This window comes from Melopsittacus undulatus, chromosome Z, assembly GCF_012275295.1.
Source record: "Melopsittacus undulatus isolate bMelUnd1 chromosome Z, bMelUnd1.mat.Z, whole genome shotgun sequence".
NCBI classification, from domain to species: domain Eukaryota; kingdom Metazoa; phylum Chordata; class Aves; order Psittaciformes; family Psittaculidae; genus Melopsittacus; species Melopsittacus undulatus.
Genome location: NC_047557.1, coordinates 103,729,663 through 103,757,351, shown reverse-complemented (window position 1 = coordinate 103,757,351; position 27,689 = coordinate 103,729,663). Strand labels below are relative to the sequence as shown.

At 39.4% G+C, this 27,689-nt stretch overlaps 1 protein-coding gene across 1 annotated transcript; it reads right to left on the bottom strand.

The window, feature by feature from the left end:
* Positions 1-12: 12 nt before the first annotated feature.
* Positions 13-26,123, bottom strand: GPT2 (glutamic--pyruvic transaminase 2). Its single transcript, XM_005141671.4, has 11 exons — positions 25,450-26,123; positions 15,300-15,389; positions 13,034-13,142; positions 10,709-10,842; positions 8,454-8,697; positions 7,613-7,692; positions 6,896-7,032; positions 6,023-6,197; positions 5,060-5,215; positions 3,895-4,007; positions 13-2,722 (listed from the first exon to the last, which is right to left on the bottom strand). Exons 1-11 carry the CDS (start codon positions 25,780-25,782, stop codon positions 2,632-2,634), a joined length of 1,662 nt encoding a protein of 553 aa, XP_005141728.3. The 5' UTR covers positions 25,783-26,123; the 3' UTR covers positions 13-2,631.
* Between the last annotated feature and the right edge of the window lie 1,566 nt (positions 26,124-27,689).

Below are 27,689 nucleotides of genomic sequence, written 5' to 3'. Positions count from 1 at the left end.
ATTATTACCCAATTTTGTTTTAACATGTGTTTTATTATTTGGAAGTCTCAACCATCTGAAGTATCATTATGAGGAGCACCTGTAGGAGAATCAAACTTAGAAGCATGCATTTGAAAGTCAGGATTCTGTTAATAATGAAATATTTCAGAGACATTGAAAATAAGCATCTTTTCTTAGCTTTCCAGGGTTGTTCCACAAAAGCATACATTAATCTTATCACAGTACATACAAATATTGTGGATGGATAATAGAAATCACCACCCTTCCATATGAGATACATCAAGAACAAATAGCTATCCCTTATAATGTCAGAAACATAAAAGGCACCATCATAGAATGTTTAGAAAAAACTTAGTTTATGTCATTATATTTTGATTTAAAAGTGTAAGAATTGCTGTCCCAACTTAAAGCAAAAAGCCTTTCACATTTGTAAATTATTAGAAACTTGTAAATCTTTACTTTTTTTCCAGAAGTATCAGGTGCAAATGCAAGGCAAATATAAAATCTGTTGTCTTATAAGATACAAATACTACCCCCATGAAAAAGCTGTAATTACAAAAATATAAAAAAATATTCTAACTCCTGTTGTCAGATCTTAGCTTCAATCTACACTGCATCACGAATCCAAAGCCAGATCTGATTTGGACACATTCCTACAGCAGGAATGTTCCATTTGCCTTATTTTTACATCCATATTCTGACCTCTTAAAATGGTTTTGCATTCTGGATTTGCTTTATTAGTGCATATTAAGGATGTCGATAGCATTAACAGATAAAAGGCTGAATTTATCAATGGATAGTATCAATGTAAGTGTTCTCAGTCTGCTGCCCTACAAGTCCATTTCTACAAGGGTAATTTTTTCTCTATGCCTCCATAGTAACTTTGCGTAGCAGTGCACCATTTTAATTTATGAACCTGGGACTACTGGTAGGTGATTAAGAAGTACTAAATTCTTCTCACAGACTTCAGGAAAGACCTGTGAGAGATATACCAGCTACATTGTAAAGAAGTAGCTGCTGTTGCCAGGACAATTACTGGCAACATCTATTGTCTTCCACCCACAACAGATTGGCACAGGCTTTATCCCTATGGTGATTCCCTAGCCCTTGGCTTTAGTAACCTGGATCAGCACAGGAAGTTCAGCCAGCTACAAAGGCGGCCTAACAAAGTGTTAGTAGACATAAAAATGAGTTTATTTCTAAACTTAAAAAATAATGACTAGATGAAATGAGACATTCTTAATGAGTAAATATTGTAAATGCCGAGCCTAAGCCTGACAAATACTAGTATTTTAATGGCTGAATACCAGAAGCTACGTTCCTTCAGTCCTTTATCAGTGCTAGAGGAAGGTGTCCAGCTTCCAAATCCAGAGAAACAAAACTCTTCTTTTGTTGTGCAGGGAAACTGGCACAGATTACTAAAGTAATACAGCTGTACTCCTAGATGGTGACCTGTTTTTTAATACTGGGTTTTAACAAGCACTCAGGGTCACGGGCCAGAAGTATGACTGGAAGATTTAAGTTTGAGCTGTACTGTTGCTATTTTTATGCTTGGTGCAGGACACTTTCCTTTAAATACCTTTTCTTTCTTGAGAAAGCACCCCCAGCCTTCCACCCAGCTTTCCTCCTGCTAAAGAGCATTTGTTAGTCCTTGCCATTCGAGCAGGATTTTGGCCAGCTAACAGATCTCTTGTACTTCCAAACAAATGTTCTCCATAGATAAAGCAGTTCTTAAATAGTGTTATATTTCACCCTGCTTGAAAGGATTGACAGTACTCACATCTGCTTTGAAACAGCATCTTACTGTGTTCCATGTATATATATGAGCTAACAGGAGACCCATGGAGTGAGTTGTTATGAAAGAAGTGTTCAGTGTTCTTATGCTGGAATAGTGTGTTGCACAGCATGAACAAAAAGCTATTATTCCTCATTGTGTTTCAGTTTCATAAAAATAGGGTTCAAGGAGACACCATGTTCACTCCTCTGATGAGAACTGTATGTTCCAGTTACATTACGCTGTGATGGCAGGATTTCTTTTAACAGAAGTTCAAAGGTATCTGCACACATCTGCCAAAGATTATTATTTTTTTTAATAAGGACACTGCACCTATATGCTTAATCAGCTCTGGAGAACACTTCATATTTAACAACACCCCCCCCCAAAAAAAATTAAATAAAACAATACCTATAATTTAGGATTTTGAATTTTTGTTTACTAGAATTTTAAGATGAGAAACATGTTCCTAGCTAAACAATTGCTCTGGACATTTGTTTTGTTAAACCCCCCCCAAACAGTAGCATTTTTAATGAGGAAATTGTTTTCCCAGCTTACTGACTCAAAAGTTCATGAATATAGCTTCCAACCAAGGCACAAAATCCTTTACTAACTCTTTCTTCTCACTGCTTTCACATCCTTCCCTTTCCATTAAAAAAAAAAAACAGTTGGTGTAACAGCACCTTCCATACCAGACATTAAATAGTCCAATACATTGTAGCAGTATCAGAGATTAGTTCTACCTATTTTGAATTCAGTTAAATTAGGTGAACAGCACACTTTCAGCATATCTTTGTTCATTTTCTGTATTCACCTTGAAGGGGGGGGAGGGATGAGAAGAAAAAGCCACAATAGTTTCATGCATATTTTTCAAGAAACTTTATGTGGAAGTCTTTCATTTTCTCCAGTAGGATCTTCAGCTTCTCTGCTGGAGGAAGAATGGTCATTCTGAAAAACAATATTTAAAGGATAAAAACAACACCTACATTATCTCTAAAACAGACTAAACTGTGATCTTTGCACAGATCTTGCTGAAACTCAGGACACAGCTAGTAATGTGTTAGTTTAATATCTGTTTTGATGTAATTATCTTACTTCCTGCATTTACACTGTAATTGAACTATACTATTAAACTACAGCAATTTTTTTCAATTGGTGAATATGAAAGAATTTAAGAATTGTTATTTTCTGTGGAGTGATTAAGAAGGTTATCAGAAATAACTGCAACTCAGTTTCCATTTTTGCATTATTTATGCCAATAACATATATTGTTTGAGCTTTAGGGGTGGGCAGTTATGAGTAAATACACATTTCTTTCTGAACTGAATTTTTTTTTCTTTCTTCTTCTGCATATTGAGTATGTATGTAAGACCTACAGCACAAAATGTTTTCCTCACACTTCGTATGGGCACGGACTTGTACAAGGTTTTTCCTAGGGCTGCATGCACCCATATACCTAATCCAGCCATCTGGATTAGATATTGTGTTGCAGAGCTTTCATGGCTAAAGTTACCCTCTGTTACTTTGCTTCAGACCAAACAAGACTAAAATCCATGTAAATTCCAGCTGTCAGTGGCTCAGCTGCTGTAAACTGCCATTTGTTGGAAACAAAAGCAACAGAGTTTATGTTTACAGTTTTGGTATTAGAAGATTTAGTCCAACATCTTGTCTTGGTAGAGTGGAGAATTATTCAGCATGTTTAAGGAGCAGATTTATAGGGAAGATGATACTGCATTTTTCATGCACTTCCTCCATATGGAAACACTGTTTAAACACACCCTCCCAAAAGAAAGCAGGGCAATTTTTGTAATGCCTTAGACAACATTAAGATTACAGGATTAGCTATTATTATTGTTTGTATTCATGGAGAAGTAATTTCAAATGTTAGTGTATAAAAATAGAATAAAACTATGTCAGCAATCTGTGAAAACACCGTAAAAGACTGAATAGCTCATCTAGCAGAACAGGTCTTTGACCTAGTTGTGCACAGAAAATGTGCAGGAGAAATTAAAACAACGTAAACTGAAACAAAAATCCTTGTATTTAATCAGGAGAGAAAATACTGGCATGGTACTTAGCTTATTACAGTTTGTCTAATTTTAAAGAAACAGAAACTGCACCTGAAATGATAGCTTCCTTCTCTTTGGCCGAATCCACTTCCAGGTACAACACATATTCCAGTCTCTTCCAGAAGTTTCATGCAATAGAACATATCAGGTGCCATTTTATGAACCTAAGGGAATGGATACTTTTGAATTATTTGAAGTAAAAATATTCACAATATATACAATTTCATTGCTGTTTTTCCTCCCCAGTCTTTATCTTACATTATTACTTTGTTACTCTGTTTACTAAAGAGAATGAAGTGCAGTTGCTAGTAGGACAGCTCACATTGTGAATTAAATAACAGTATCTATCTCATGAAGGAACAAGACTGAAGAACTTACACAAAACCCTTGTTTCAAAAGAAAGAGTTTAGATATTCTTGGTTTTCTCTTTGCTTGTAGCTTTTTGTCAAGTGTCTCAAAATCCTACTTACAAAAATCTAAGCAGCTGACATTTGTTGAGATGAAATTAATTTGAGAGGTGTGTGTTCCACTTTTGTTGGCAGTTACTATGTTTTTTCCCCTGAATTATATGCTGACTAGAAAGTCCCTTGATTAACAACTATGGAAGCTCTTAAACAGATGCAGGTTATATGCCTAATCAAATAATCAACTGAAAAACAGCTCTATTTATCCTCAGCTATGCTGATAAATTTCCCTTTAAAAAATGAATATTAGATGTTAGAAAATACAGCTCTAGTTAGAATCAAAAAGACTTGTCTTTCAGTAATGTAGCTTACTGGCCCAAATACATAAAGGTAAAAATGGTAAGGAAGACTCCCTCCCTCTTTCCCACACTTCCTGGATTGGGCTTCTTTTGCAGCACCAGTACTACACTGCCAGTCACAATCCCCATTCCACATCCTGGCCTACCTAACCAATGTACTGGCAGCAGCTTGGACTTTGCACAGGTTCAGCTATTTGCCCACGGTATATCTATTAACACTAACATCCTCCATCAACATTGTCAACCTGGAAGCCTTACCACTGAAATGAAATGTTCCATTTTGTTTTCCTCTCTTAAAATAAAGGTCATGCTATATTTAAGATCATACATAGTCAACAAAGTATTGCTTTGGAACTACATGAGTTTATCTCTGGAATACAAAATCATCATTAGAAGTGGCAGGCACAAATATTTCAAGGTTAAAATGCATTGGGGTAAAAATGACTGACTGACCTTAGCTTCCTCAATGGCTTTGGAAGGAATAAAGATTCGCGGGAAAGCATACATAGCTCCTTGAAGTGGATTGCAGTGCATTCCTGGTATCTTGTTAAACATGTCTTCTGTTAGTTTGGCTTTTTTGGCAAGACTGTTCAAAACAGACTCCTTCTCCTGTTTAAAAGGAAGGTGGCCAGTTTGATGTATTTGAAGTGGCAATAAAAACATCAGAAAAACCTATAACACTCTAAGACACCTCCCCGAATTAGGCACTTTTAGGGCTTTGCAGAGCTATTAGAGCAAATGATGTTCCTAATTCCAGTCATATTCTTCAAGGCATCAATGCAAAAATGCATTAGCAGGATACAACTACAAAGCATTGTAGACAGCCAATAGCCTGCAGAAGTCTCTATCTGCATGCCCTCTTCTTGCATTCTTCCTTCAGAGCATCCACTCTTTGCTATTTTCAGAAACCACCTTAGCTGCACCTTTGATCTGATGCAATACTGTAATTTCTTAAGGCAGATTCAGTTTCATTTTTACAAGGAGAAACTCTATTTATAATTTAATACAGAATGCCATGTTGTTCAGTTTTTAGAGGCACTGGATATCCAAGAACAAGGCTGATTTACAACTTTATTTGAACTTGCATTCCTGTTTAGATTTTAGTAAAAACAAATCTTACTTAGTAATTCCTATGTCTTGCTAAACACAGGAGAGAAGTTAAGCAAGAAAGCTGATCTGATAATGCCTTCTTAGATTTTTTTGGCTTCTAAACAAAGGAATTGTAACAGAAATAAAAAATACTTGGAAAGGTAGTCCTATTGAGTTAATTTAAAATACCCTGCAGAGTTCTGTAAACTAGTGTTATTACGGGATTGTTGGAGAAGAAAGGAAAGGAGAATGGTCTCTGTGCAAATTGTGAGTTCACAGCACTTAGGTTTAAAAAATGCACAAAAGAACAGGAATGTTATTGCTGACCTTTATGAACTGTGAATAAGATTCTTCTCCAGGTATTGGAGGATTCACTACAACATCCATTGCTGCTTGTCCTGAGACTGGAGGACAAAGGCGAACAGAAAGCAACTTAACAAGCTGTCCTTTAATTTCTGGGTGCAAGTTAAGGACCTCCATGTAACCCCCTCTGTAGCCACATCTGTGATTAAAGTGAACAGAAAAGTTTAGTTAACCTCAAGTGTAAAAGTACTGGAAAAGCAATGAAAGTGACTGCAGAAGTGGAAAGACAGTTAATGAGGATCTTAAAATCTGTAACACATAGATTGTTGAAACAGCTGCTATACTGATGTTTTAAGATGGAATTAAATGATGTATCATAAAGCTTTGGTATCCCATCCAGAGAAGAAGGTGTACATGCAGCTTCCCCATTAGGCAAGTTAACAATTAACACGGACTATTCGCTCTTAAGAACAAGAGCACATGGCTGTAACAGCATTCATTTAATCAGAAAATTCTTTTTCTTCAATCTCTTCCTCCTCAGAACAACCAAATCCAAGTATTTGTAATAGTAAACATCCCAGTCATTCTTGAGCTGTTCCTTTGACTGTTGGAGACCATATTTTCCTTTATCACAGGTCCAGTTTAGGACTGTAGGATTTTACCTTTGTGGAACTGAGGCACTAGGTGTCTGAAATAAATACATTTATTATTTGGTACTTTGAAAACCACTGAGCTAATCCATTACTTTGTGCTTTAAATGTTTGTCTTCCTTTTCTTAATCGTTTTTAGTTAAAATGATAATAGACAGTGATTACCTTCAGGCCACTAACATGAACGGCTGTCCAACCATATTAATGAGAAAAATTAAATAAAAAAAAAAAAACTAAGCAGACTTACTCGCCCATGTATCCCTTAGAGGTGGAGTGAAAAGAGGCCAGCTCAACATTGTTATAGTACTCGGGTCCCATCTCATAGAGAATCTTTTTGAAAGAATGAAACTGGCATCCTTCAGAGTACACATTGTCCTGGTAAACCTGAACAGTCAGAAGACGTTAATGTGCTCTGTTCCCCCAACTAAAGATAAAATATGACCTTTTAGAGAGCCAGGTCTGAAGAAACAGTAGTAACACTCAAAACTTAAACCCATTAAAAGACACATGGTTCTTGTGTCTTTTTTTGTTTAATAATAGTTAATTATTTGTCTAATGATAGTCACTGTAATGATGCATTTTATCTCATGTGGCCATACTTAATAATTTAGTCTTCGGAAGAACAGTGAGTGTCCTTGTATAACTTAACCTTTTCTTGTATTTTTAATTGATTTTTCCTTCTGTTTCTTTCATTTGAAGTAGTCTGAGTATCACAGATGTTTTTAGGTCAGTTCCAGCAAAGTTCCTCCTTGTGTGTCCTTGTTCATGTTCCCTGCTCTTTCTAGTTCAAATCCAGATCAAGACACCTCTCATATTAATCCTCTGATACTAAGAATATTGAATGTTGTTCATGGCTTAAAATAATAATAAAGAATTTGTTCCCTATACTTAAAAAACAGAAATACCACACATGGAAAAAAATTACTCTTAGCTGTGCATTAGGGAGAATAGAATATCCCATTACCTCATCAGCCAGAAGAAAAAGTTTCTCTTCCCAAGCAAAGTGTATCACATCTTCAGTGCTCTTTCTGTTTTGCACCTGTCCTATGGTTTGATTTTTAAAGCAAGAAGAAAGTTAGTGGAGTATTTATATGTACACAAATCTTTTCACCAAGACCTAGTTAGATATTGCATATAGATATTAGCTTTGCAGTAGATAACCCTTTTTCTCAGGAAAGTGCTATTGAATTTTATAATTTAATTTAGTATGTGTGAAATTAAAGAACATTTCTGGCGGATTTATGGTTCAAGCTAACTTAGTCTATCTCAAGCAAAGGAAGTGTGAGATACAGTAATTTAACTTACTAAGAGCACTCTGTATATAACTGATCAGTTAAAATACATGCATGATGGTTAAGTGGGAGCTAGTTCCTCAGTAATCAACCTCAGCTACTCAAAAACCTGTATTATTCTGAGTGCAGCAGTGGTTGCCACAGAGTTGAGTGTTTACTCATGTTTAGTCATTGCCTTTCAGTGGCAAGAGGCTACAGGCCATGTCAGAGACAAGATCTTTGATAAAGACCAAAAGGATCAAGTGATTCCACAAGTCTGCAGAAGTTTACTGTAGGCAGTGGCTTCAATTGGTATCCAGTGAAGTGAACCTGTTCCCTCCTATCTTCCCAAATCCCTGGAGTTCCATGACACTGAAGTAAGACATGCTGTCCTACTTAAACCACTGATCTCTAAAATTCAGTGTTATATATTTCATAAGTTTTCACAATTTGCCCATGCTGTCAAATGAACGGAAGAAGGAAAAACCCCAAAACAGTGTTAAAACCCATCCATTAACCAAAATTGCTACAGACCTGTGGGGTTTCCAGGGTTGATGATGCAGAGGACTTTTGGATTGCAGTATGCCTTAGCTTCCTTCAAGGAACGGCGAAGTTCATTCACATCTAGCGCCCAGCAATTTTCTTCATCCAAATAGTAGTTCACCTGAATAGCATCTAGGTCAGATATGGCTGCTGAATATAAGGGATACTGTGGTATAGGGATCATCACTCCCGTTCGGGATTTTCCATCTCCTGAGACCAGGATCTTTAAAATGGTCTGGGGAAAAAGTAGAAATTAAAAAAAAAAAGAAGAAAGAAAAAGTCACACATCAGAATTAACAGTATACATTAGAATAAGTTACAGAACTTCCTTCTTAAAAAATCTAGAGTTAAGGCATCCAGAAGCATCCAGTCATCTTCTTATATCAAAAGGCATCGATTTATTTCAAATTAAGTTACTGACTGAGGGAGGATGGTCTAACTCAGCCCAACAGAATTCTTCTGAATGTCATAGCTCCTAAAGATCATACCAGATCAACTGCAAGATTTAGGAATAATATTTTGAGACAAGCCAGAGGGAAAATTTGAGACAGGAATATCAAGATCATGATTCTTCTGCTGTCCCCAGTTGTAAGCAAACAACAACAAACTCAGCTAGTTCTTACTTGTTGCCTTCCACTCACCTCACCAACCACACATGGCCGATGAATAAACCCAGAAATTAGAACTAGGGCCTGTGGAGGTTCTCCATTCAAACAGAGACATACAGAGATTAGCAGCAATTGTGTCCAGGTGGGAACAAAACTACAAAGTCACATTATAGTTTCATTTTCAAGTAACTGAAGAGACATCTTGGGATGGAAAACCAGTATATTGTATGTAGTTTATGTTCAGAAGATACAGCTAGAAATGTCTGTGCTGAGGCCAGTCCAAAGGATTTGTCTGTGCCCAGTGACTGTGTGTCTGTGTAGGCTCTTTACATGTGAATTAAATAAAAGAGTGCATATGGTACAGGAATGGAGAGATTTCTTGCCTTTATAATGAAGGGAGAACTCTGAAGTACAGGTGCAACCAAAACAGGCATCCTTATCAATAGGTAATTGACAGTGTAAAACCAAAAATATCTCTTCAGATATAACAGCAGTATCTTTGAACTTTCTTGCTGGTTCTAGAATGAAATCAGCCTTTCTGTGCCCCTTGTCTCATATTTAGCTGCTAAGCTAATGATTTATAACCAACATAATTTTGCACCCACCACTAGTTTAAAAATACCAATTATCCAAAATGTATAATCAAGATAAGTGCAAATTCAAAAACCCTTTAACACCGTCTGCCCCAGGGTTTTGAAACAATAAATGTTTTTTCCTTGGAAGTACCAAGTAATGAGACTCATTGTACTGCTGACTTTTCATCGCTGGTGAAATCAAACAAGCATGGTACAGATTTGACATGGTATGCTGCTATTCCTGACAAGCCACCAGGTTAAAGCTTGCCATCAAAAACTCTGGAAAGCCAATTCACTAGAGACAACTGGAGAACTGCTTGTATCAGAACACTGTCATTCTGAACTCTGCCACCAGATGTCACTTTTAATAAAACAACAAAACCCGAACTTCTACAAACAAGCTGTAAGAGGTTGCCTTAATATAAGCAAAGAAGTGCTGGTTGTTCTGTGTAATGTGAATGTGTCTGTGAAAAGGAAAAATCTAATAGAGACAGGTATTCCTGTCTTAACTGAGGACAAATTCTGGACCTTGGTTAAAGCCAAAACCTTACCTTTTTTTTCAAACAAGCTGGCTACTGAAGAGATTTTGGGGATTTTCACTGATATTCACCTGCATAGCAGAGTTTACTAGAAAGAAGAGCTGCTGGACTTCTCACTTCATTCTCTTCACCCACTTCTCTCTTCATTCCCACTTCTCTCTGCTACAGTCTTACACCTTCTAATCTTCAGTGCTTATGTATGTTAACCACTGAGGACACCATTGTTTAGTCTGAATGGTCTGAATCTCCTAAATTTATATTTAGGCCCCTATGCAGTTTATTCTACCTTTACAAAAGGTACAAGTTAATGTATATTAAAAGATTTTGTTTCCATGTGCCTGTTTCTCAGCTGGCATCTTAAATCCACATAATGCGATGTATCACATATCTACTCAATGTGACTGCGGCACCTGTTAGATCAAACTGACTGGAGCTGCGAGACCAGATGTTCAGCAGAGATCCGAATTTCCAAAGGTAGCTGATAAATTACATCAAGAAGAGACAGGTTTAATTTTAACACTTACAGTAATACCATCACTTGCCCCAGTGGTAAGATATATGTTATCTGGATCTGCAGGAACCCCTCCATCTCTTCTTTCAATATATGAAGCAACATCTTCCCGGATACAATTTATGCCTGGACTGGCAGTGTAAGATCCTGTGAAAAATGAGATGAGAATTGCTTAGAATGAACGATCAGATATTCTGTTTGCTAGCAAAACTCCTGAACTTATATTGTATAAACTATTTTGTATATATGAGGGCTTTGGACCTCAAGAATTGTTTTGTTTTGTTTTTCTGGGGGGTCTGGTTTTGTGGGTTTTTTGGTTTTTTTGTTTTCAAGGAGTATGAAAGGGAGTCGGTTTTTTTACAGAACAAAAAAGTTCATTTGAAATTAGACAAATATTATAATTCTTACTAAAATACAAACAAAATAAACTAGACTGGTAAAAACTAGGGTTTAAAGGGTACTCTGCAAACTGAGAGAGCAATACCATTTTGACTAATTCCCTGCTCTTTATGTTGAAAACCACTGCAGAATGTCAACCAACACTTATTTAACTAATGGGAACAAGGAAAAGAAGTAGTACGTGCAAGAGAAAGTCCTTTGGACTGACCTTAGCACAAATTGATGACAAAAATAAGATTTCTATGTGCAATATGAAAATAATATAATACCATTTTCTCCCAGTAGGAAACTCCAAAAATCTTAAACTGCTTCTCTCTCCTCCCACAGCCTCTCCCACAACTGCTTTTCAGCTACATGTATCAGAAATGTTTAGATCACCCCAATCTATAGGCTTTGTGCAGTTTACAGAGCACAACTAATAATCTTAAATAAAGGAAGATGTTAGATGATTGTGTACATCATTACTGTGCATGTGCAATGAAGAGTAAAATTAAGCCTAAACCAAGGTGAAGAACGGATTCAAGCTACAAAGCCTAAGACTAACGACAAAGTGACAAGTGTATGTCTAATTTAGAACACTGTCATGAAGCTGCAGAATCTTCTGTACTCACTGGGTGGAGTGGAATAATTTTGCCTGACTTAAATCTTATCACTCAGTTATATGCTAGTAGTCTGCCAGATAATACTTCTGTGAAAGCATAATTCATCAAGACAAAGTACCATGGGACAAAATGGTAATTAAGGGCACAAAGTTCCCCGATGTCCTAACCATTTACTTTTACAGGACTAAGAGTTATATTGCGTATATGCATGGGTCTCAGACCACAGCTAGGAGCTGCTGTTAAAGCAGAACAAACCTAAGCTGTCATTCTGTCTTGTGCTCCATTAAGCATTGAGACCCATGATTCAGTGAGGATATACAGAAGACCTGGACTCAATTTTCAGGTATTCTGCTCTTAATTGTATTTAACTGATAGCTTCAATCAGAACTGTTTTCACTGTAGAATGCAAATAAATAAACCCAACCCAAAAACTGCATGTGCACATATTAGATATTGATATATATAGGAGAGGGGTAAATTTGTCAACTGTCTGAAAAGACACGACAGTTATCCCACATGCAAAGTAACTGTTGTCAAAGGAATCCCAGAATATTGATTGAACACAACAGCTGTTGAGGACATATCTGAGCTGTCATATGTAGGCTGGGAGTAGCAAGACTCAATACTACAAGTAGAGTTTTGCCAAATGAAAGTTCACTGGTATTGAGGTTATTTAGTTCATATCCAGAGGTTAAGACATTTATATTAACTCTGCAGCTAAGACTTTTAAAGAGGCCAATATAGGTGTGGGAACAATGCTTCAAATGGCTTGCGCATATCTAGTGAAGCCACTTTTCTGCTGGACAGTTTTTGAAAATAAAATTTTATTAGAACACAACACATCAAGCTACATGGAAGGATCAGGTTTTGTCCTTTGCTTTTTCCCAAGAAAGCCAGTATCTTCTTCTCAGCCATGAAGAGAATAGCATAAAATGTCAAGCTAACAAGAAAGTGATTGGACTCATCTCCATTCAACTGAACATCCACTTGCTTCAGACTGCATGTTTACAGAGTGCTGTACAGAGGCTGATGAGCAACTGAGATCAAGAGAAGGGGCTGATACATGATACTAGAGACAGGGAGGGTGGAGAGAAGACATAAAGCAATACAGCAGATCAGTAAGGTCTACAGTGGTTTTAGTTTTCAAAAATCTGTGCTGTTAGTCACTGCTTATCAGTAAGCCACACCATGAACTCTTCTATCATTTTGCTCTAGACTACTCCCATTTGACTTGTAATCCTATAAAATATGATTAATCAATTTCAGCACTGCAGATATTGAAACTACCTTTGTTGATTCTAATACCAACAGGAGCAACTAAAACTTAAGACGCTTACCTAAGCTGTTTCCTCCACAACCCTGCAAGATCCGTCTGGCTCGCTTTTTGGCATCTTCTGGAAAACTTGGGCTGTCCAACAGGTTAGGGTATGTACACAGTGCTACTACCTAAAGTGCCAAGAAAATGTAAATTGGCCACTTCTCAATGGTTATTTTCAGCTGGTAATATTACTGTTAACTTTCCTTGGAAATGAAAATCACAAATCCTAGCTAATTTAAAACAAAGGTTATTGATGAAAAGTTTGCAGTTGTTTTGTTAAGGCTAGTGCTTACAGAAGTGAAGAAATCTTATTGGGTTCCAAGTTCTGTTCATAAAAAAGTTATAGAATTATTAACTATTAGTATAATGAACAGTGAAGACTGGAGTCCAGGTGAGCTATGCATAGCTCAAATATACTAAAACACATCTGATTACTCATGTTATCTCTAAACACTCTTTGTGAATTACTAGCCTATTTTATTGACAAGAAACTGTCATGGTATAAGCCCTGCCTGCAGCTCAGAACCACATTGCTGCTCACTCACTCCCCCTTCCTTCCCCTGGCTCCCGGAGGGATGGGGAGGAGAACCAAGTAGTGGAAGTCCTATGGGTTGAGCGATAAGAACAGTCCAGTAACTAAAGTGTAATACAAAATTTACTGCTACCGCCAATAATAATGATGATAAGGGGAATAATGAGGGGACAGAATGCAATTGCTCATCACCTGCTGAACAATACCCAGCCCAACCCATGCAGCAGTCAGAGCCTGCCAGGTAATTCCCCCCAGTTCTATATCCTGGGCATCTATATGCTGTGGTATGGAATACCCCCTTAGTTAGTTTGGGTCAGGGGTCCTGCCTCTGCTTCCTTCCAGCTTCCCCTCCTCCCTGGCAGAGCATGAGACTCAGAAAGTCCTTGGTCAGAGTAAACATTACTTAGCAACAACTAAAAACATCAGTGTTATCAACACTGTTCTCAGGCTAAAGTCAAAAAACAGCTCTGCACCAGCTACTAAGAAAGAGAAAAATAACTGCTACTGCTGAACCCAGGACAGAAACCATGAGTTTAAAATGGAGCAGAACTGAGAAATATGATCGAATTTTGAAGCCCCAGTTGCACGTTCTAATAATCCTTCCCAAAAATAACTTATAGTTATTACTATATTGGATTTCTGTGAAATAATTAAAAATACGTGGTGATACAGAACATAGTAAAAGTAGATACATGACCTAGCAGAATTAAGTTTATGAAGGAATGTAAGACATAAAAAAGCTATATCTAGAGATCTGAGATCAGCTTAATTTGTTCCAGTCTCTCTCTCATTTTTATGCTTACATGGTGAAATATGGTTAGGCTGTTGTCACCTTGTAGGACAGTGACTGTTTTAATTTATGTGTGCACACAATCATGGAAAAGAAGAATTTCCCATTTACACAGTACTTTATTCAAAAACACTGGATCTGAATAATTTGTAAGAAGGTCTGGTCTTCCTAATTTGCTGACAAGTTTGCTGTATAGCTCAATTTCATATTCTCATCACTTGGACTCCCAGTTTGATAGGGCTTCAGTTTGTCTTGGAACTCCAAATTTACATTATTATAGACTGAATTTTACATGTGTGTCTAAGGGATGCTCGGTAAATAGTGTAAGACTAGTTTTAAACCTTGCTTGTGTTTTAGGAATAATACACAAAGGTGAGTTCTATTGTAGTCTTTCCTAAATGTCAACCAACCAGAGGTAAAATGTGCAAAATCAGCAACTGTACAACTAGTTGCACCCATTTGCGTGCAGATTTTAAACTGTCAGATGAAGAAAAAGCATTTTCTTTTTACTTTGAAGACAATCGCTGTCTTTTTTGAAATAAGTACATTATTGACAATGAATGCTCAGACTGATAACATAGGAGAAGTGGCAGAAGAATGTATGGTTGGGGAATAAGTTCCTGTGTGATGTCAAGTTCCTGTGTGATGCACTCTAGGTTACCCTGCTCTTGCAGGGGGGTTGGACTAGATGATCTTTCGAGGTCCCTTCCAACTCTTGGGATTCTGTGATTCTGTGATAATATGAAATGTAAGAAAAGCTACTGTGTTGATAGAGGACACTCAGCAAGCAAGGTATAGGACTCCAGCTCAGTAATCAAAATCTGCCATTCTTTACAAAAGAACTATGTTAAGTCTAAGTGCATGTAGGGAATCCTTTATGCTAATACACACACCAGACAGACTTTAAGGCATTCCTGGTACTCTAATAAAAAATCAAAAATAATTATTTTATAATATCCTTACCTGACGGAGGAAGGTGATTGGCCTCTGTCCCATTGCATGTGCATCTCCAATGTTGGCTTTAATTACCTCAGTAAAAGGTTTTTTGATTCCCTAAAAAGAGATCATTCCCAGTGCATTGTTAGGGATGAAGCAGAGGATAAGGAATTCCTCTTTTTTGGTATCTGTCATATGACTGTAACTAAAGAGTGCCTAATCCCAGAACAAATAGAGTGTTTAATGTAAAGCTTAACACATTTTTTATACAATACTGCCAGTAAATCTTCAATGCTTTACAGAAAATGCAGACCTTTAGTGCTTTCTAGAGTAAAACCAGTAATGCTACTGCTTGCTTTCTGTTCAGATTAGATACTGTGTGATGACCCCACTTTTCCATACATATATGTTTTACAAAATATATCATAGTGAGGCTCTATATGAAAAACAGCAGAAGTGCTAAATAATCACCATGAATACTTAAAAGCTTCTTAATCTCTGAAATCTGAACAGATAGCTATTTGTGATATGAAGGACTGGGTACATCAGTAAAATAGAGGGAAAACAGTTGATGAATTCTGATCAGCAATCAGTGCTCTTTAAAAAGCAAAATTAAGGGGAAAAAAAGACAAGGAACTGACTGGTAGAAAAAAAAAACAAACACACCATTGATTTAAAGAAAAAAGATTAACTGAAATTAAAAGCCAATATTACAAGATGAATAAATGAGATCGATAAGCAAAAACAAATTTATAGCTTTTCTAATATACATTTAAGTATGACAGATAGTAGAAAGGCCTTCTAACAGTAACAGATTTTTCATGTGGACTAATGAACTGCAAAATTAGAGTGATACATTTTCTGTACACAATTACCTATAACATCCTGCTCTGGCTGTGGACTGAACTCACAAAGCCTCTTCCTGGCCTGTATATTTACAGCAAGTTATTGGATTTGGATATCGAACATGTGGCTTGCAAGCCCTAACTAATTTTTAATTTTCTACCACAGCTTATGTGTTAAGACTTCTATGGCAGAGCAGAACACAGATGTGCAAAGGTAACAATCAGCAAAATATTAATAATCACCAAGGATACAAATCCCCAGGTATATCAAGATTTGGGTATGTACAGCTGTGTAATGCGGCTGAGAGGTTATGTGATAACGTGATTCAAATCCTCACTACAGATCCAGTCCATCATTTAAATGATAGCATTTAATTTTTTTCTTTTGTAATTAAATAGGAAGTTAGAAATGGCACTATGACAAGACAGCTGGACTTACGTGATCCTGACTAAAAAAGATTATTTTTATATAGCCTTAAATTTAGCAGGAATTGAAAAAAAAAAGAACAAACCCAAATCAACATTCACTTACAATAACTGAAAATGACAGAGACTCCATCATGTCTTTTGCTTTTATGTTTGCTGATCTGAGTGCTTAATTAACAGTTGTATTTCAATCTTACATAATTAAATTAGAATAGGGATGCCAGATAAAGATTACAACTATCTGAGGCTGAAGTTTAGTAATTTGTGAGTAAAGCAAGCTGCTAGAAATAGGCTCTTTTCAAACTATCTGGGGTCTACTGATAGCTCAAGTTTGTTTCATTTTAACTTGAAAATAAGAAAAAAAGATAGATGTAAAAGGAGAATAAATTCAGTTTGCTGAAAGTTAAGAAAAATTCCCACAGCTTGTGTTTGCATTTGGTCCTTCTTATAGCAAACAGAATCAGTCTCACTAGATTTGCATAGCAAAATTAATTTGGTAAAGAGTAAGGGATACTTTCTTTGCCTTAAAGCAGACAGTCTAAAGAAAAAAGCAGTTCTCAGCAATAGATGAAGTAAGAGTACCTTGTTTTACCAAATTAAAACCAGAACAAACCTCTAACAACATAAATACATTATAGTAGACAAACTAGATGTGTTTTGCACACAAATACATACTATTATGATCTGCAATAAAAAATAGCTGCTTTTTTGGTTAGTGAAATGCTGAAAGGTACCCTGCATTTCATATGCACCTGTGGAGTTTTTATAGTGGTATAGCCTTTACAATACGGTAGCAGACCTTTCCTGGTGTCTGTGTCAGGTTTATTGTAAATTATTTCACATCTGATTCACATGGATACCACGCAGATCTCTGTCAGTGCCCACCTCGGGTTTATGCCATCGTTGCCGTTGGGCATCTACTCCATAAACCCCACACTACCTTTGCTACCAAAATTATTCATCTGGAGAAAACAGCAGAACATACATACTAGTTATCTTACTGTAAAATCTTGGTTGAGAAGGAACAATGAGGTTTTCTGTGCTATACACACTGCTCCTACATACCCACTTAAAGGCCTGTGGTCCTCTTGACTAACTTTTATTTCTTGGTCTCAGCTTCAAGAGGTATGGCCTTTTTTGTCTTTCAAAACAGAGATATGTTTTTAAATAACTGGGGCCTTTGACTTCCCTGACATGCGTTAGTATCAGTGATTGTTTAGAACCATCTTCAGGGGATTCACTATATCCCCTTCTTAGTGAAACCTAGAAAAAAATGGTTCTGACTGCTTAGTTTTTTTCTCATCTTCTTCTCTTACTTGATTCCCAGTGTTTCTCTAGAAAAGAGTATCAGAAGTTGTACAGATTTATGTTTGATTCCTCCAGAATAAAAAATTCCATCTTAGTATTTCAGAAAGAAGGGACAGGAAACAATAAAAGGCAAGAACAAGTGTTGAAAGTTAATGAGTCAAAGTTTCAAAGCAAATCAGAAGCTGGCATCAAGGGAAGTCTAGATGTGCCTGTGACTCCACAGGTGAGTTCAAGGCAGAATTCAGTCAAATACTTAGACAGAGTGGCATTAGTCAATGGTTGCTTCTGCAACTGTTTCTCCCATAGTGATGGCACTAGTGTGCACCAGTATCCAAGGGAAGATCAACATCAAGTATTTTTTGGAAGATCTGTATGAAAGGAGGAAGCATGAATGTAATGTTGATAACCTCAAGTTGTAGAACAGTTAGAAATGTACTTCAACTGGACATAGTTTGTTACGGCAAGATTTATTTCACTGTAGAAGGCTAAGCAGTCTTTGACCATGTCAGCAATATGCCTCTGTCAAGACGATTTATGCCCCTGGCAAGCCAAGGAACATACAGGGGGACACAAACTAGTCCATTAAATTGTTTTGCTTTCTTCCAGTGATACAGAGTTGCCCTATATTCTCCCCCATACATGCACTCTCATATTCTGTCTCTTACATCCTTTCTCTCTCTGGAGTATCATCAGGCTTTCAAGGTGTGTTGTCGATGCAGCCTGACTGGATTGTAACTGCTCTCTGCCAGCAGGCAGAGCTTTGGAAAAGTGAAGCTTGCAGAACAAGAGCTCTAATAACAAACTTGGGAGCAGTAAGTACCAGACTGATATTCATGTCTGCTGAAGGAGAGTATGAACCACATGAAGGAGGAAAAACAATCCCCAGCCCTTCAAAACAACCACTGCTACAACTTTCTGCCTTTTGTGGCACCTCATATTGTCCTAACAACATTATTCATCCTCATCTTGGGAACGAAGTCAATCTGCTGCCATTCTTTTTTAAATTGTAAGTGAAGGGACTAATTGTAATAGCCATTTTAACTGCTGAAAAAGCCATCTTGCACATTTAAGTTCAGTTATAAAGTAGAAAATACAAAAATGCTTATTTTTTTTTTGTTTTGGTTTGGTTTTTTTCAGTTGCTGTCTTCTTGATAATGAAAGGATTTTAACTGAATAAAGGACTCTTCCCAGATTTGGAATAAGTTCTTTGGAGATCAGCTCCTTCAGCAGTTAGTTCTGTCACTCTCCTCAGAAGAAATGCAGTCTTTTAAAGAAACATGATGAAAAGCCGGTGAAACCTGAAGAAGGTCGGAAAGGACTATTTAACAACTGTGTCAATGCTCTGATCATAGCAGAAAGCTGCGAGAATGAATTTTCATATGTGAACCAGAATTCGTTGGTGCAAAGTCAACACAAACATTTATGTAGATAACCAGGTTTAGTGAAGCTTCCCCTAGACATCCCCACAGCCTCAACAAACCCAGCAGGCCCAGAGTACCATAAGAAGTGACAAGCTGTCTCTCAAGGAGAAAGTCACCAAGCAAGAACTGTTGGGAGAATTATTTTATCAAAAAAACCTAGATGATGCCAGAACATACACTGTCCCAAAGAACTACCATATAGGTAGTGCACTGCCAGGAGCTGGTTTGTCTCTCTGGAGTGTTAGTATGTCTGGAAGTTCCCTTTACAATGATGCCATCTAAGAATGCTAGCAAATTGCCAAATAACACTAAGTCCAGAAAGTGTAGTGTGTGAGCCGTCTTTGCTGAAGTCTTCAGTGAATTTTAAGGGAGAACCCTTAGTCTGTAGAGGCTTTTGTGATTTGGATTTGATAATGACAATTGGAAAGAACTGAAAATTATGACAAAATTCTAAAAGAAAACTGGAGGAGGCCATAAAAATGTGAACTGCTTTTAACCCAAGAGCAACATGGTATTTCAGCTATTTCTAAATTTCAGATTTTTTTCACTCTTGGCTGCTTCTCTTTGTTTCATTTTCATTGCCATTGTGCTGTGCCTCATTTTAATGGTTATCAGGCAACAACATCACACTATGAAACACTGTGCTATTTCCTTAGCACAAGCTGAGTCTGTTATTCTGCAACTTGCACAAACAAGCTGCATAATAAGAGTGCTGGCAAAACCGTAGTTGAGATCTACACTGTAGTAGCCAAGTTGTTTGCTTTTTTTGTGCCCCCTTTATCAAAGGGCCAAGAAAGCACTACCCAGAGGCTCTGAACTAATAGGAGCTTGAATGTCTGAATTAGCATTCCAATCTTTTTATTAAAACAGTTCACAGCAGAAAAAAATAAACCTGACCTGCTTACCACAGAGTAAGACTTTGTGTTACGCATGTGTAATTCAAGCTGACATGAGCTGTTGTTGGAATGAAGGAGAAGGCACATTCTGGATTTTGACTTGAAATGGCAGTGATGACTTGCAGGCCCCCTAATATCAAATGAGAAAATCAGTAGAGCTGACCATTAATTGTCAGATCTGATTCAGGGATTTTGAAACAAGACTCAAGTCCTGAAGTTACTTCTGCTTTCTACAGTGTTAGAAGTGCATTTACATTTAACGTTTTGCCTATATGAACAGAGCCCTTGATTTTAATGTGACTGTGAATGTCAGCATTAAAATAATGGTCATTAGAAGGAGATTAGACTTTGGGATCCCCTTAACTTGAAAACCTGTGGGAAAAGTGCTGTTTTGGAATAGATTCTGTTACTGTATTCAACACAAAAAAAAAATATCTGGATCTTGTGGACTGTGCTTTTGAATGCATGATTTTGGCAACTGTACTCTTATAACTGATTTTCCTCATCTTCATCTGCAGTAGTTTCACCCTGCAAAAACCATGGGGTTTACCACAGATTCTCTTCCATATGCAACATGTACAGGCCGCTGAGGAACAACTCTGTCTTAGTGAGGTCATAGCTCCTGCCTGGAAGATATTTTCTTAGCGTGTATGCAGGCACGTATTCAAGGCAGGAAATTATGGTATAGCAATTTAAATTTTCATTACTGGGTGCACCAGTCAATCTTGTATCTTTTTCTTGGCATGTCAAATTATATTTCTGCATGTTATACTCTAAAAACTGTGTTTTATCTTTCCACAACTCTCAGGGACATGGTCAACTCACATTTACAATGAAGTCTGGATTCTAAGATTTTTTTCTATTCAATTTAAAAGCCTGAAGAATTAGTAAAAAACAAAATTAAAAAAAAAAAAAACAAAACAGTCATTTAACCAAAACACTTTTGCAAAAGCTGGTAGAGCTATGTAAGAAAAAGGGACTCAGGTAGTTTTATTATCTAAACAGAAATGTAGTGAACCAGTGACTTTAAGAGTAAACATGCAATAGGAATCTATCTGCAACAGTAACACAAATTAAAAACATGAGCACAGGAGATGAGCATACAGCAAAGTAAGTCAGACTACAGTGGCTGTTCAGCAAAAAAAAAAAAAAAAAGGGCTTCAGTATGTAGAGACACCTTAACTGGGCATGAAAGGCACCTAAGTTCAGACTCTGTGGTGGAATATTCTAACCACCTGTGCTGATCTGAAGGAACTTTCTAGATGCTACCAGTATCTCTGCATACATTCCAACCCTCTAACCCTTTCTGTCCTGTATCTTTGCTTCAGTAACTTTAGTTTTGAAAAGGGACCTAATGTTATGTGACTTACACTAAGCCAGGCACAGTTTCCAATGTTACATGAGCTGACTTGTAGATCCTGAAGTGCTGTTTAATATGCCCATGCCTTGCAAGTATGCGTAAGCCAACTTAACCTGACATAGAACTTGACATTATGTAAAAGCTAAGCAGGAAATGAGGACAAAAGAAAAGTGGAGAGAGATGTAGGAGTAACAGATTAAGAAGGGACTTTGCATTCATGCTAATTTTAACTGACCTGCTATGTAAAAGTAACAAATCAGGTATGTGTGCTGCCCATGTAAGGACAAAGCTAGCTTGCTATCACTGATTAATTAAAAAGAAATGCTCTGTCCAAAGGTGGCTTTCTTGCACTGAATTTATGTTCAGGCTAAAATTTTTAATCTGAAATGTAATTAAAGTCAATACTTGATATGGTGGCCATCTATTAGCAAGTCTAAACCAAAGGGGTAAAAAAAAAATGGAAACAAAACACCATCACTGAAGTTCTGTTGAGAATATAATTATTTATGAAGATACGCCTGTGCTCTAGCTTATTTTTAAAAGTTCCTAGAAACAGCAAGGAAAATATCTCTATATATTCTCTATCACCTCAGTAAAGCATAATCAACCGATTCTTGCTATTAGCAAAGGGGAAGAGAAATCAAGTTTTCACAATTGAAAGATCAATGCAATTTCAAAATTGTAACAAAAATATTCAGAGAAGTGATTCAAGTAAGTGCTTTTGCATGAAAATTTCCAGCTGTAAAGATTTAATGTAGATCAAAACCTTCATTTTCCCCCTACATGAATACAGATTACAGGCCAACAAAATTCATGAGGTCCAAGTACAGCATGCCTCATCTGTACTCCTGAGCAATTAATCTTACTCTGCTTTAATAAGAGTATTCTAACTTGTCACCTACATTGCCTTAATCCTGAGCTCATTATTCAAAAATCAATGCTTCAATTTTATTTACTTTTTTAAAGAACTATCCCTTCAATTGCCTAGTCAACAACTTCTCAAGTAACATTTTAATCCTTGTTTTCTGTTCACTGTGGAGTTAGAGCTCCCTTTGTAATCATATGCAAGTAATATAGGAAAGAAGCAAGTCCCAGATAGAATAACAAAAGAACTGCTATTTAGAATCCGAGACAGCAGAACTAAACTCAAAGATGAAAGTTTACACTGTGCAAACAGTTTCAAGTAACTTATACAGCCTGCATGACAAGCTGCTGTAAGTTACACATGAATTACATCTAACTGAATCGAACCAAATTTAAACACGAAGAGCCTCTACTGTATCTAATTAGACAATGTCTGCATTTCAGATGGCTTTAGTTTGGGAACAAACTATCTAAGGGCACGTAGGCACCTCGGCAGAACAGAACAAATATAGATTTACTGTTGTTTCACCTCTGCAGCTCTTGCTACCAGCAGTCACGGCAGTGGAGTCCATGCTCTCATGCCTGAGAACTCCTTCCCCATCATATGCAGTAGAGTTGCTATGAGGCATCGGTCTTGCTGTCAGTGAAGAGTAATCATGGATCTAAAGATGCTGTGCAGCATCACTCTTCTCTGACAACGACTTCAGCCTCTTTATCAGGCAGTGTTAGTTCTGCTGGCAGTGACTGATGTAACTCTCTGAGCTTAAAGTTGACAGCAGTTGCCCAGTTTCAGTTAAAAATAATCAAATAAGTGGAACTTACTTACCTGTGATCACACAGATGTCAGTTTTAGACCAAAATATGGACATTTAGACAATCTATAATATTTCAGTTATAAGGAACCCAGGTACTCCTTAAGGCTGTATACTTCACCAGACAGTTTGATTAAACAGTAGGAGTAACAGTTTATCAGAAAGGCAAAGGGGAATTATTAACTTGAGCAGTGTGGAAGAAAATAAAAGTCTCCAAGCTGTTTCATGAAGTTGATTAGTGTTCTCTACAGATCCATCATCTTAACTTTCACAGCAGTACTGTCCTCTTTCCCTGCCAGCCAGGAAGGTTTTGGTCAGGTTAGTCAATGCCAAGCATAGTCACATGTTTGAGTGCCAGTAGCTACTGAATACAGCTATCATTATCCCATGAAAATGGTTCACAAAATAACTTTTAAATGGCAAATGTCAGGTAAGTGGCACAAAACTGTCATAATAATCTTTTGATAAAGCAACTGGCAATGACTTGTTCTTGCAATTGTTAAAAAGTGCACAGAAGCTTATTTATTGGCTTTGCAGTGACTCAGATGGTAACTGAAGTAAACAGGGAAGTTGGGAGGAGCTAGTGGCGATCATATTATATTTGTTTTGTCAAGTACTACCTCTTGCCCAGTGAGGTTAACTTGAAATCAAATATACTCAGCAAGAACATGGGAGGATTTCATACTCTGGAAAATGCACCCACTAGGGAACCTAGTTGTATGAAGACTATGACACCTTTATAAACAAGTTTTAAGATTAGAAATCAAATGTTCTGAAATAGCCATCATTGCTCAGTTTTAAGTAGAATTCTAAAAGAACTGGTTCTAATAATTACTAAGTTAGACATAAGTAACTGATGTATGTAATACACAGTGAGCTTCACCTCATAAACCAAGAGGAACCAAGTACCACAAAGACAAAAGAATTAAAATAAACTCTTGTTAGCATTGCTATGGCACTGCATTTGCTTAAAGCACTTTACATACAGTAATGAAAATGGTCTTGCAGTAACAAGGCTTTCTGAAACAGTGAAGGTAGGGAATAATATTTGCAATCATAGAAAACCAGCTTGCCAGAAGCTCTGTTCAAACCAAAATCCAGTGAGTTCTTGCACTGCCAGGTTAGGCAACGGTATTGACAGCACAAGCCCAAAGCCATGCCTGCATTGCTAAGGTTTGGGCTTTTCCAATGCAGGCATAAAGAAAAAAATCTGAAGAACGAAATATGAGCATTGACTGATTCGGTTTATTTAGTACTTTCTGGCCCAGACCTTCGGGAGTATCTTGTAACAGTCTTTATTGCCTGATACAGCACTAACCACCTACAACTTTGGGCTGTGTTTGCGCTCCAAGGGCTTGTCCTCAGAATACCTCAACTCCTGCTGTGAGGCATCAGCACAGTATTGGTGGTCTCCACAGAAGGCCCAGGGGGGTGTTGGATGTGCCAGAGGAGCCTGGGAAGAGCTGAGCCCATCTCACACCTTCTGAGCCCGCCACTATAGCCTCAGTGAGGTCAGCATCTCTGAAATGCTCATGAATGTTTTAAAGGCTCGGTCATGGAATCACAGAATCAAACAGGTTGCGAAAGACCTGTAGATCAAGTCCAATGGTTCCCCCAGCACTGCCAAGGCCACCACTAAACCCTATCACTGATGGCCTCATCTACACGGTCTTTGAACACCTCCAGGGACAGAAGCTTGTCAGTCACTCTCCTGTACAACCGGTGGACGTGGGACTGCTCTGACCGAAAGGTCAGAGTAGCTGAAGGAATGTAAACATTGCATTGTGGGGGTGTTTGCCTGATGCGGCTCGTGACACTGGATCAACAGCAACCGGAGGGCAAGTTTCTTTGCTTTGGTCTTCTCTTTCCTCCAATACCCCCTCCCCAGTGTCCCCCAGGGGAGGGAACGGGGTCTGCCCGGGGAGGGTCGGGAGGCGGCCGAGGTGCCACGGGCAGCTGAGGGGACAGGACGGGTGCTGCGCGTGGTCTGCGAGCTGTTAACTTGACACGAGGCATCGCACGGCAGCACCGCCGCACCCCGCATCTCCCTCCGCAACCTCAGCCGCCGCCTTCCCGAGGCCTCTGCGGGCCCTGCCGGGTGCCAACGACCCCGCCGAGCCCCCCGGAGCCTCAACCAGATGCAGCTGCAACCAAGTGCTGGGGGCGGGGCCGCGCGGGCGGCAGCGCCTTCGCTGCGGGAAAGGGCAGGGGGGCAGGGGGCCCTACCCCACCGGCCCCGCCTCACCTTCCGCAGCTCCTTCTCGATCTCGCCGGCTTTAAGGACGATGGGCCCTCGCACCGCGTACTCCAGCGCCTTCACCAGCGGGTTCATGGACTCCAGCGTCAGTATCTTCTCCCTGCTCGCCTTCTCATTGATCTTCACCGGAGAGGCCTTGGCAGCGCTGCTCCAGCGCACCGTCCCCTCCCGCGCCGGCCGTGGGAGCCGGGAACCCCGCGAGGGCCCGTCCGCCGCCACCGAAGTGGCGCATCGCAGAGCCGCGTTCTTCCCACCGCTCCGCGGGTTCCGGCAGCCTAGGCTTGCCGCCGCTTGCTTGGCAGCCAGCACAAACCGGTGCATAGCCTTCGGGTAGCGCCCCACGTGCGGTTGAGAATGTCGGTGCCCCTGGTCGGTGCGATTTGTAATCGGGGCGGACGAGGATAGCGGTCAGAGCAACGAGAGGAACCGGCACAGTCACGCCAACACGCTCGATGTCCCCATGTTCAGATCCCACAAACTTGGCCGCAGTAGAAACAGCCGATCCCGCAGTGCTGCGGTGCCGCCGCGGTAACCGCAGATCCAGCTATTGCATCAGCCCAGCGCTGCAGACCCCAGCGCCCGGACTGCAGCTGCGGCAGGGATCCGCGTTGCACCGTAGTCCCTGGGAACACCGAAGCGCCGGCTTCACAGCCCGGCTGGCTTTGTAGTCCCGGCGGCCCCGCCTTGCGCCTGCCCACGGCGTCAGGTGATGGGCGGGGAAGGGCCGCGCCCGGAGCCCTCCCGCCGCGTGCCCGCGCGCTCCTGGCACGGGAGCCCGGGGCGGTCCGGATGGGTGCGCATCGCTGCCGCTGGCGCCGCCAGCCTGGCACCGGCCTCTGCTTATCTCTGGGTTCGCTTTGCTGCCCCGCAGTTTGACATGGCCGCGGTGCCCCAAGGATGCCCCCAGTCCGAGGACTCGCGTTCCCCAGCGGCAGCGGCGGGGCCGCGCAGGGTCATCTGTAGCTGTGAGCGAGCCGAGGTCGAGCAAGCACCCAGGCCCTCGGCCGTCACTGCGAGGGGAGCGCGTCCTCCCCATCCTCTCTCCTGCAGAAACAACCCTCTCCGCTCTCACCGTTCCTTTGTCGTTTTCGGGTGATGAAAATGTTTTTATCTCTCGGGTTCAGCCCACCTTTCATAGCAAATGCTTGGAGATGTGCCATCAAATGAAACAGCAGTAGAAGTCAGGATACAGGAGTGTAAAGGCTCTCTCTTTGCAGCCCCGGGGGAGAGGGAGGCCCGTCTGCCTGTCCTGGGTGTCCAGAAGACACTCCTTGTTTGTGCTCAGTGGGTGGAAAAAGGGATCATTCACTATATTCCTGTGACCTTATGTTACCTCCCCGAGCAAGAGCCTGGGTTGTAAATCATGTTTATTTATGAAATGTTTTTGCAGAACTTTCTTTCTTTTTACTCTCTCCACATACTTAGAGAATATAGAAAACCAGCTTCCTATTTTAGGTACCTAAATTATATGGTTTGAGGCTTGGGTTCTGTTCTGTGTGGTTTGGTATCTCCCGTTGTTGATGAAGAAAAAGCAAGCTGGTTGTGCCATGTTTGATTTTATTTTGTCCCATACAATCATAACTTCAGCTTTTTTTTCTGTTTTTACCATTATTTCTAATGAGTTTCTGCTTGCCATGCTGTTCAGTTTCACAAGTAATTTGTTCCAGTCCCTGTTCTATTCCTGAGTGGAGTATTTCAACTGCTCTGTGCCAATTTAAAAATAATTGCTACTTCAGACCTTCAGTCAAATCATAGTTAAACTAACAGAAATGGGATGGTGTTTGTGCTGAAGGGACTGTTAGGAGGTTGTGCTGAATCCCCTTGTTTTACCCAGGAATCGTACACATTGTACTGACTTTTTTTTTTCTGTGTACTCCTCAGCTTGTGAAGGCTGAGCAGAGTGTGTTCCTGCTTGTCCTCCTTCCAAAAGTCTGCACACAAAAAGACCCACTGGAGCACTGTATGTTAAAAATTTAAGTTCCAAGGACAGTTTTGTTTATTTGCAGCTTCAATAACTGTTTCAGAGCCATGGAAGGGTTTGGGCTGGAAGGGACCTTACAGACCATCCAGTTCCAAACCCATGCCACAGGCAGGGACACCTTCCACTAGAGCAGCTTGCTCCAAGCCCCCTGTGTCCAACCTGGCCTTGAACACTGCCAGGGATAGGGCAGCCACAGCTTCTCTGTGCACCCTGGGCCAGTGCCTCAGCACCCTCATAGGGAAGAGCT